Below are 11,848 nucleotides of genomic sequence, written 5' to 3'. Positions count from 1 at the left end.
GCAATTCAACTGAAAATGGAAAATAAATGACCAAGGCTAGGGAAAATGATAGTTTATCAAACACCCAGATACAGGCTAGAGGGTGCAATGCAATGTAAAAACAGTATGAGTGAATCCTGATCAGTGGCTGATATTTTTCAGGTATTTTTAGGTGTGATGAGACAAAAGAACAAAGGATGCCGTAGAAGAGAGGCTGCTTACAAGCCGGGAATCTGCTTCAAAGCACAACAAATGGATCTATCACCTCCCCCTGCCGCCTCTAGATAATGATACTTGGCTGAAGCTACTACATCTTTATGATCCCTCCTCCATCTATGGCGAACTATAGCCATGCAGGGGACCACAACATCTTGCAGAATGTCTCTCCTCTCGCCACTTTTCTCAAACTGACATCCCTGGGTTTTATCATCGGAGTCGGCGTCGTTGGCAACCTCCTGATCTCCATCCTACTAGTCAAAGACAAAAGCCTGCACCGCGCGCCATACTACTTCCTGCTGGACCTGTGCGCCTCGGACATCCTGCGCTCCGCCATCTGCTTCCCCTTCGTCTTCACCTCCGTCAAGAATGGTTCCACCTGGACGTATGGCACACTTACCTGCAAAGTGATAGCCTTCCTAGGGGTGCTGTCCTGCTTTCATACAGCGTTCATGCTCTTCTGTGTGAGTGTGACACGCTACCTGGCCATAGCCCACCACCGCTTCTACACCAAGAGGCTCACCTTCTGGACGTGTCTGGCAGTCATCTGCATGGTGTGGACGTTGTCGGTGGCCATGGCCTTTCCCCCGGTGCTGGACGTAGGGACGTATTCCTTCATAAGGGAGGAGGACCAGTGTACGTTCCAGCACCGCTCGTTCAGAGCCAACGACTCCCTGGGCTTCATGTTGCTCCTCGCCCTGATCCTCCTGGCCACCCAGCTTGTCTACCTCAAGCTTATCTTCTTCGTCCACGACCGCCGGAAGATGAAACCGGTCCAGTTTGTGCCTGCCGTCAGCCAGAACTGGACCTTCCATGGCCCCGGGGCCAGCGGCCAGGCAGCGGCTAACTGGTTGGCGGGGTTCGGCAGGGGCCCCACCCCGCCCACCCTGCTGGGCATCAGGCAGAACAGCAATGCAGCGGGCCGGCGACGCCTGCTGGTGCTGGACGAGTTTAAGACTGAAAAGAGGATAAGTAGGATGTTCTACATCATGACCTTCTTCTTCCTCACGCTGTGGGGCCCCTACCTAGTGGCCTGCTATTGGAGGGTGTTTGCCAGGGGCCCCGCGGTCCCAGGGGGGTACCTGACTGCGGCGGTGTGGATGAGCTTCGCCCAGGCGGGAGTCAACCCCTTTATCTGCATCTTCTCCAACAGGGAGCTCCGGCGCTGCTTCAGCACCACTCTCCTTTACTGCAGAAAATCCAGGTTACCTAGGGAACCCTACTGCGTTATATGAAGGCTTGGGTTGTTTTTTTCCTTCCACTCCTCCACTGATTGATCTCAATTTGGGTTTGGTCCTATTGTATAGCTCTCTTTCTCTTCATCCTCCTGTTTCTCCTCCTCCTCCTTCTCTCTCTTCTGATGCAGATGTTGGACTGTCAATCACTCCCTTAGTTCTGTGATTGAACATCAAACATGGAGGTTGAACGGAATGAAATAAGCAGGTAGCTGAGAACCCCTCCTATGTTTATGTTCTAGTAAACAACTGCTGTGGAAGGTAATTTAGAAGCAGAGACGAAGAAAAAATATCATTGGTGAAACAACAAAAACAAAGGACTGACCCCCTTGCTTTGGATATTTTGAAGATAATTTTGTGAGGTATAAGATATGGAAAAAAGATTAAGGTGAAAAAAACACAGAAAACTAAGAAACGATTTCCTCTAAGGAGTCACTGGAATTGTTTTAAATTTAAAAGTTGCACTAAAAAGAAGATGTAAAGATGCTTTTTTTTTTATCAACGGTTGCATTGCAAGGACAACTTGTTTTTCCCCCTAACTAAACAATGAATGCTTAAATTTGCAACAGACATCCCATTCGCTGTATGTAAAGCAAAACAATGTTGGGTGACTAACTGTTGGAATACACCTTCACAAGAGGATTAAATTGGTTTTAATGTAAGTGATATCTTTTTCATTTTGGGGGGTGAGGGGGGCAGGGAATAATGATGTGTGGTTTTGTTGCAACTTAAATCTATAAATTATTTATTGTAGTTTTACGATCCATATGTCCCTATTGTCTGGAATAGTTATTTTTCTGAATCTGCTCACATTTTACAAAAAAACAAAACACAGTAAATGATGTTTGGATAAAAACGTTGCTTTTTGAGAACAAACTAACCTTAAAAAAGACAGTGTAGAAATACTTAAATGTGTCACATCCATGTACCCTAAACACTGAAATATTGTTACAGTATTGCTGATGCCACTTCAGGTGTTCTTGCCTTAAAGGTTCTGATGTTGTTCTGTTTTTCAGTTGTTGGGTTTTCTCATCCACTCCTGAAAAGTCCGTGACTCTTTTCACATCAATGTGAAGTGCATGTTCATTTAAAAAGCTGGTCCACTCTCATAAGCATCACAGGTCATACACTCAGCAGAGCAGCCCATTTTTTATTCTGCAAAGGTTTGCTATGTACACCCCACAGAGTGCTCAGAGCACAGGGAGCCTGTGTGTGTGTGTGCGTGCCTGTGCATGCGTGTGCGCGGACACGTGTGTGTTTGTGTGTGAATCTTCAGACAACTGTCTCTTCAAGACCAGAGCCTTAGTATGAAATCTTGCACAATTTGTAAAAAGCGTTAAAGGAAAAAAACATTTAAGACACACCGTCTCGTTTATACTTTCCCTACATTTGCTCTCTACTGATTGTTTTCAAGAACTTACTTTTTCTCTTGTGGCCATTTTAATATTGATTCTGTATAATTTTTTTGTATATTATAGATAGATTGTGTGTAAGTATGTGAGTCTTTCATTTTGAAGTCCCGAATGTGAGTACAGTTTAAATTAGGATTGCATTTGCTGAAAGTTAACTGTGTAATCTGTTGCTTACATTTTTGAAAATAAAATTTTACATTTTGCAAACTTGTTTTTTTCCTTTCACTGACAGAGATTTCATGTTCAATCTGGTCTTCATGTTTGACCAAGTCAAGAGATTTGATCACTGTTCAAAAATCCCAAACTTTAATCTGATGTTTTATAATACTCTTGTTTAGATTTTTTTGATTCCATCCGATAATCTATGTTGTATCAAAAGAAAGAAACTCTAAATCCTCTTTATAGTTTCATAGCACTTCTCCAATACAGCTGGTATCAAAAGTATTCACTCCCTTGGATTTCTTCACATTTAATTGTGTCACAAATGTTGTAAATAATCTAACATTTCTTTAGAAATTATGAAAAATGAAACACTAATATACCTTGATTAGATAAGTATTCACCCCCCTGAGTCAATACATGTTACAAACACCTTTACCAGCGATTACAGCTGTGAGGCTTCTTGGGTTAGTCTCTTAAGAGCATTGCACACCTGGATTGTGCAATATTTTCCCATTTATTATTTTTAAAATTGTTCAAGCTCTGTCAAGGTGTTGAGGGTCATGGCTAGACAGCAATTTTCAATTCTTGCCATAGATTTTTAAGCAGGTTTAAGTAAAAACGGTAACTTGGCCATTCAGGAACAGTCACTGTCTTCTTGGTAATCAACTCCAGTGTAGATTTGGCCTTGTGTTGTATGTTATTATCCTTCTGAAAGGTGAATTCCTCTCCCAGTGTCTGGTGTAAAGCAGGATTTTGCCTTTGCTTAACTCCATCCCGTTTCTCTTTTCATCCTGAATAACTCCCCAGTCTTTGCCGATGTCAAGCGTACCCATAACATGACACAGCCACCACCATGCTTGTAAAAAGAGAGGAAGTTACTCAGTGATGTGTTGTGTTGGATTTGCCCAAAACATAAGGCTTTGGATTAGGCCAAAAAGTATATTCCTTTGCCATACTTTCTTGCAGTATAACTTTAGTGCCCTGTTGCATACATGATGCATGTATGGAATATTTTGATTCTGTATATTTGTATTCTTCTTTTCACTCTGTCATTTAGATCATTATTGTGAAATAACTAGAATGTTGCCATTGAACTCTGTAGCTGGCCCCCACACCGACCCATTTTATTTCCTCGATGGCCCGAAATGTTTTTCCTTCAGGCCCCCATTATTAGCCAGATAATGATTATTTTGTACAAAAATCCCAAATTAGACAGGTCCACTGGGCTAACAATGGACAAGCCCATCTGGCATCTGCCCAAAATGCCAAATGGCCAGTCTGCCCTGTTCACCAATGGCCTCATGGTGACATCCCTTAGCAGTTTCCTTACTGTCCTGCAGCTCAGTTCAGAAGGACGACTGTATCTTTGTTGTATCTGGGTGGTTTAATACATCATCCACAGCCTAATTATTAACTTGACCATGCTTAAAGAGATATTCAATGTCTGATTTGTTATTGTTACCAATCTACCAATCACTGCCCTTCTTTATGAGGCTTTCGAAAAACTCCCTGTTCTTTGTAGTTGAATCTGTGCTTGAAATTCAATACTTGACTGAGGAACCTTACATACTGTATGTTGTATGTATGGGGGACAGAGGCAGGGGTAGTGTATGTTGTATGTATGGGGGACAGAGGCAGGGGGGTAGTGTATGTTGTATGTATGGGGGACAGAGGCAGGGGTAGTGTATGTTGCATGTATGGGGGACAGAGGCAGGGGTAGTGTATGTTGTATGTATGGGGGACAGAGGCAGGGGTACTGTATGTTGTATGTATGGGGGACAGAGGCAGGGGTAGTGTATGTTGTATGTATGGGGGACAGAGGCAGGGGTAGTATATGTTGTATGTATGGGGGACAGAGGCAGGGGGGTAGTGTATGTTGTATGTATGGGGGACAGAGACAGGGGTACTGTATGTTGTATGTATGGGGGACAGAGGCAGGGGTAGTGTATGTTGTATGTATGGGGGACAGAGGCAGGGGTAGTGTATGTTGTATGTATGGGGGACAGAGGCAGGGGGGTAGTGTATGTTGTATGTATGGGGGACAGAGGCAGGGGTAGTGTATGTTGTATGTATGGGGGACAGAGGCAGGGGTAGTGTATGTTGTATGTATGGGGGACAGAGGCAGGGGTAGTGTATGTTGTATGTATGGGGGACAGAGGCAGGGGTAGTGTATGTTGTATGTATGGGGGACAGAGGCAGGGGTAGTGTATGTTGTATGTATGGGGGACAGAGGCAGGGGTAGTGTATGTTGTATGTATGGGGGACAGAGGCAGGGGTAGTGTATGTTGTATGTATGGGGGACAGAGGCAGGGGTACTGTATGTTGTATGTATGGGGGACAGAGGCAGGGGTAGTGTATGTTGTATGTATGGGGGACAGAGGCAGGGGTAGTGTATGTTGTATGTATGGGGGACAGAGGCAGGGGTAGTGTATGTTGTATGTATGGGGGACAGAGGCAGGGGTAGTGTATGTTGTATGTATGGGGGACAGAGGCAGGGGTACTGTATGTTGTATGTATGGGGGACAGAGGCAGGGGTAGTGTATGTTGTATGTATGGGGGACAGAGGCAGGGGTAGTGTATGTTGTATGTATGGGGGACAGAGGCAGGGGGGTAGTGTATGTTGTATGTATGGGGGACAGAGGCAGGGGTAGTGTATGTTGTATGTATGGGGGACAGAGGCAGGGGTAGTATATGTTGTATGTATGGGGGACATAGGCAGGGGGGTAGTGTATGTTGTATGTATGGGGGACAGAGGCAGGGGTACTGTATGTTGTATGTATGGGGGACAGAGGCAGGGGGGTAGTGTATGTTGTATGTATGGGGGACAGAGGCAGAGGTAGTCATAAAAAAATCATATAAATCCCTATTATTTCACACAGAATGTGACAAAGGGGGTGAATACTTATGCAACAACTATATTTTAGTTATTCAATTTTTATAAATGTTTAAAGATTTATCAAATTTTCTTTTCACTTTGACATTATGGAGTATTTTGTGTAGATCAATGACAAAATAATCACAATTAAATCCATTTGAATCCCACTTTGTAACTCAACAAAATGTGAACAAATCCAAGGCGGATGAATACTTATGACACCCACTGTACCTTGTGAAAATGGTGGTGGCAGCAATGTTGATAGGTTGATCAATGTGCACAGCAAGAAGCCATGCCAACATATTCATTGCCAATCTGCTTCTCTTGTGCCGAGAGTTATTGATAATGAATTGAGTTTTATGCTGTATTTGTGTTGAAGGCTTCCTATTTATTCACTGTTTTATCTTCTGCTTTTGTGGAACATGTATTTAAACATCTTGATTTCTATGCCAGTCTCAAAAAATAATTAAATTGCCTTAGCCCAGTTGCTTGCGAACACAAAATATGATGCTGAAATCATTGAAAGCTTGCTTGTAAACAAGATAGCCAAATTGCAAAGGTGCAGTTGACCTGAAAATCTTGTAAGGGACTTTTTACATAGCAAGGTAAGCAATTACTTCTGTTGGAGATGTCATTAGTGCACCCCAAAAGGTCTCTGTCAGTTACTATATGGATCTTGCAATCTATTTGCATTTGTCAGTTTTCTCTGGATGCCATCATTACAGACCCTTTTATGTTGATAATGGGGGGGCTGTCAGGAATAGATCAAGGCCAGAAATGACATCGGCCCTAGTTTGTATCTAACACTGTGTTTGTTTGCTTTCAGTAACAGCAGTCTTGATTTGTTTCATGTTTAATGAAATGTTATGCGATTCTGACAGGGCTGAGTTGAGGGCTAAAATGAGGCAAACCCAACCTTGTCTTATATGGAGCTAGGATTCAAGTGGTTGCTCTGTGGCTGTGTGATTTTAACTGGGCCATTTTGCATGCATTTAGCTATGGGCCAGGGAGGCTGCAGTGGTTATCAACTATCACATGGTGTTCATTTAGTACCATGCAGTTTGTGATCATGAAACCAATGGGACTATTTCATCACATTGTCATTGGGTCTCCTTGCATCTGATTTCTCCTATCTGTAAAAGGACATTCATTGCCATTGACTGAACGTCTACTAAATGTTGGTGGTTTCACAAGAAACTGTGTTGCACAGAATACAAAGAATACTTTGGCCCAAGTATTTACCTCCAGTATAAAAAAATACAATCAAAGCTTTCTTTTATCCATGTGTCACTGTCAATTGATCTTTTCTATGCCTGCAAACAATGTTTTTACATTGAATGTTACTTTGAAAAGCATTTTCCCTTTGATTTTGTTGATGGTGGAAATTAATTTATCTCAGATCTGAGAACTTCTCTTGGGCTACCCCTAAATGACAGTGATCTTCTAATGAAGAATCACACTCTTTGTACTGTATATCTCAGTGGTATTAAGTATCATTTTCATGGACTGCCAATGGATGTGAAAACATAGTCTCACCCAGATCCTCAGTTGATCATCTGACTGCTGCAGAATAAATACTATCTGTTGACTCTGAGACATTTGCTTTTTGGTGGGGGATAATTCATCTGAGGCAGCCTTTTTGCACGCTTGAGTTTTTATTACATTTTTATAGTGCAAGCCAGCTCTTAATTAAAGTTTGGTTAAAGGGTCTTTACCAACAAGCGCTCGGAAATGGAAAACTGCCTAGAAATGGAGTGGGCAACTCAGCCCTTGACAAGACAAGCTACTCGGCTCAGGAAAGTGAAGGGAAAATACTCCTTTGCTTTTCATGAATCCACACATCACACACACAGCCGTGTGTGGCTAGGCTAGAAGCTAGAGGTGCCATTGTGTTGTTCTTTGTGGCCTTTGTGTATTAATGTACCCTCCCCAATGCATCACACAGGCCATCCAAAGCAATAGGGAGCAAAGCCACTCCATTACTGGCCTGTTAGAACACGCTATAAAGCACGACAGGGGCCTCAAGGTCCCTGATTCCATCAGCCTCCTTTGGAAAATATCACATACATGTCTAAGAGTTATCGATGTTTCCAGGAATAGAGCTGCTGCAATGTTGATTCTACCAGGGTCAAGCATCCAGGGGGTTATTCTTTTCCTTTACCAGGAGGCACCCTATAGCCTACTGTCCTGTATGACTAACGTGTAAACTGCTAATCAATACTGTAAGTGAAGGATAATGTGGGGATCATTGCATCCTACTGTGTGTAATGTGTGTGTTATAAACACTGTGTGAAGGGGAAATAATGCATCGGTTTCACACCAGAGGCTTTGCCTGCCTTTCTAAAGATGAATGTAGGTTTAAAGAGTAAGATCCCTTCTGCTCTCTATGTCCATTCATAATTCATTGTGATTTTTTAAAAAGCTACTACGGTATTAAACCAGCCAAGTTCTGCTGTTGTGATCTGATAACAAAACAGGTGGACTGATGCTGTTCAAATCCGTTTAGAGACAAGCTGACCCTAAAAAGATGTGTGGTTGAATATAAATGTAACATATTGTCTAATATGATGTATAATATGTATAGCGGGTGGTTGATGGAAAGGGAAATATGGTAGATGGTAGATGGAGATGCTGGAATGAAAGTGAGCTATAAAATACAAGATGATGATTATCATTCCCTAGGGGCCGGCCTTGAAAATGTTTTGCTGTATTTATCGTCTGACACGCTGATATCTATTATGGGGGACTCAGGCCTTTGAATACAAATGATCAAGCAGATGTTTTTTCCAATAGATTTGCTTGTGGGTGTGATGGATAGAGAAGATATCTGTCTATAATGACCAACCAAACACTCTTTATTTTCCCCAGCCCGCCATGCCACCATGCTTCTGGCTTAAAAAAGAATATCCCCACTTTAAATATTAACTGATTAAATTGTGGCTTCAAAGGTTTCGCCTTGCATATTTAAACAGCATTTTTTCTCTAATGTAGGATTTAGAGGAGCACAAGGATCGTTTTTCAGGAGATACATTACACCAACTTGCAGGGGATTTAGGCTGGGCATAATCACTCACTTCACACCTGGTAAAGGCAGAGGATATTTCTGGTGTTGCTGTATTTTCTTTGACAGGCAGGACGGTGACTTTATTTATTTACCCACAGTATTTGTGTATCTGTCTATTTACTTGGCTTGTTATGTATTTACTTGCTGTGGTGGTGTACAGACATGGACTTCAATGGTGCCCTGGGGAGGGATGCCACTGTCAGGGTGATGTGTTTTCTCAGGCCTCCTCTCCTGGATTAGGGTGCCATGTATCAGCTTGGGGGGTGAGCTATGGTGCTATGGGGCTATGGAGACTGTGTATCAGTCTTGTCCTGTCCCAGCGGTCAAAACAGGTAGAAATGATATCATTAAAACAATTTTTATCATGCCGTTATTTCAACCAGTTTTACCCCATTTTGTGGTGTTTTACCTTACTACATGATCCCACTGGCCATAGTGGACAGTCAGTGCAAACATACTGTGTATACTCAGGCACAGTCAAGGGTAGGCTAGCTTGGTAGGCACAAGAGCCATTTGTGGTTCAGCCAATGTTGTGTTCCTTGTTGTAGGTTGATAGAGGAAATGATAGAGGAGTTGGCTAAAATACAAACAGATTTGGGACTAGGCTAGGGGTATGCAGAATATCATAGACTCTGAAGACTGAGGTTGGGGCTGGATATTGGTCAGAGAATGGTGGGCAAGCCCATGCTGACTTATCATGTTCTAAAGTTACATGCTGACTACACCGGCCATGCGCATGCGTCCGCATTATTTTATCTGACATGCATATGGTCCTCTTTTTAACTGGTTCTTTGTAGAATTTTGACCTGGAGTCATACAAAATATTGTATTTCTCTACTCCGACGATTAATCCACAGATAAAAAGGGAAACCTAGTTAGTTTTTTGTTAGTTATCTTGAATTAATATCTCCTCGTTTGTCTTTTAAGCATCCACGTGGGCTTGAATCTTTCTGATATCCAGTAAGGAGCAGACCTGCAGAGCGTGGCGCGTCTCAAATAGAACCAAGTTCTATTTTAGCGCTTGGCTACGCAGACGCTCGTTCACACGTGCGAGCGGTGTGTGTGAAATGATTGAATCACATGTATGTGTAAAAAAAATCTAACGCTCGCGCAGGCAACGTGGCCAGTGAGGTTTGCATGTTAGAATGAATGGAGAATGGTGGTTTAGTTTGGTTTGGTATAATCTGCACAAGGATTACTCGCCTTTTTTAATGCTAGATTAAAGTCTCCCATGACACTCATCGTGCTGTCCAAATCCTGATGGGAAATCAATGTGTCTGATACAAATTATCACAAAATAATAAATAATATAATAAATAAAAAATATAATTTTATTTGCCACATGCGCCGAATACAACAAGTGTAGACATTACAGTGAAATGCTTACTTACAGCGCTTAACCAACAATGCATTAATTTTTTGACTAAAAAAAGTAAAATAAAACAACAACAATAAAGTGTTGAGAAAAAAAGAGCAGAAGTAAAATAAAATAACAGTAGGGAGGCTATATATACAGGGAGGTACCGGTGCAGAGTCAATGTGCAGGGGCACCGGCTAGTTGAGGTAGTTGAGGTAATATGTACATGTGGGTAGAGTTAAAGTGACTATGCATAAATAATTAACAGAGTAGCAGCAGCGTAAAAATATGGGGTGGGGGTGGGTGTGGGGGGGGGGGGGCAGTGCAAATAGTTCGGGTAGCCATGATTAGCTGTTCAGGAGTCTTATGGCTTGGGGGTAGAAGCTGTTGAGAAGTCTTTTGGACCTAGACTTGGCACTCCGGTACCGCTTGCCGTGTGGTAGCAGAGAGAACAGTCTATGACTAGGGTGGCTGGAGTCTTTGACAATTTTGAGGGCTTTCCTCTGACACCGCCTGGTATAGAGGTCCTGGATGGCAGGAAGCTTGGCCCCAGTGATGTACTGGGCCGTATGCACTACCCTCTGTAGTGCCTTGCGGTCGGAGGCCAAGCAGTTGCCATACCAGGCGGTGATGCAACCAGTCAGGATGCTCTCGATGGTGCAGCTGTAGAATTTTTTGAGGATCTGAGGACCCATGCCAAATCTTTTCAGTATCCTGAGGGGGAATAAGCTTTGTCGTGCCCTCTTCACGACTGTCTTTGTGTGTTTGGACAATGATAGTTCGTTGGTGATGTGGACACCAAGGAACTTGAAGCTCTCAACCTGTTCCACTACAGCCCCATCGATGAGAATGGGGGCGTGCTCAGTCCTCTTTTTTTTCCTGTAGTCCACAATCATCTCCTTTGTCTTGGTCACGTTGAGGGAGAGGTTGTTATCCTGGCACCACACGGCCAGGTCTCTGACCTCCTTCCTATAGGCTGTCTCATCGTTGTCGGTGATCAGGCCTACCACTGTTGTGTCGTCTGAAAACGTAATGATGGTGTTGGAGTTGTGCTTGGCCATGTAGTCATGGGTGAACAGGGAGTACAGGAGGGGACTGAGCACGAACCCATGAGGGGCCCCCGTGTTGAGGATCAGTGTGGCAGATGTGTTGTTACCTACCCTTACCACCTGGGGGCGGCCTGTCAGGAAGTCCAGGATCCAGTTGCAGAGGGAGGTGTTTAGTCCCAGGATCCTTAGCTTAGTGATGAGCTTTGAGGGCACTATGGTGTTGAATGCTGAGCTGTAGTCAATGAATAGCATTCTCACATAGGTGTTCCTCTTGTCCAGGTGGGAAAGGGTAGTGTGGAGTGCAATAGAGATTGCATCATCTGTAGTATGGAAATTGGAGTGGGTCTAGGGTTTCTGGGATAATGGTGTTGATGTGAGCCATGACCAGCCTTTCAAAGCACTTCATGGCTACAGACGTCAGTGCTACGGGTCGGTAGTCATTTACATTTACATCATTTAGCAGACGCTCTTATCCAGAGCGACTTACAAATTGGTGCAT

At 43.3% G+C, this 11,848-nt stretch overlaps 1 protein-coding gene across 1 annotated transcript; it reads left to right on the top strand.

Annotated features, from left to right (window-relative positions):
* Positions 1 to 296: 296 nt before the first annotated feature.
* Positions 297 to 1,430, top strand: LOC311129110 (putative G protein-coupled receptor 85; the record flags this gene model as incomplete). The annotated part of the gene is made up of 1 exon (XM_084161393.1): positions 297 to 1,430. The coding sequence occupies one exon, from the start codon at positions 297 to 299 to the stop codon at positions 1,428 to 1,430; it is 1,134 nt and encodes a 377-aa protein (XP_084017519.1).
* Positions 1,431 to 11,848: the final 10,418 nt, after the last annotated feature.

Source organism: Coregonus lavaretus (genome assembly GCF_964263955.1).
Source record: "Coregonus lavaretus genome assembly, chromosome: 5".
NCBI lineage: Eukaryota > Metazoa > Chordata > Actinopteri > Salmoniformes > Salmonidae > Coregonus > Coregonus lavaretus.
Note: the sequence above shows the minus strand (reverse complement) of the source record. Positions and strands in the feature narration are given on the sequence as shown.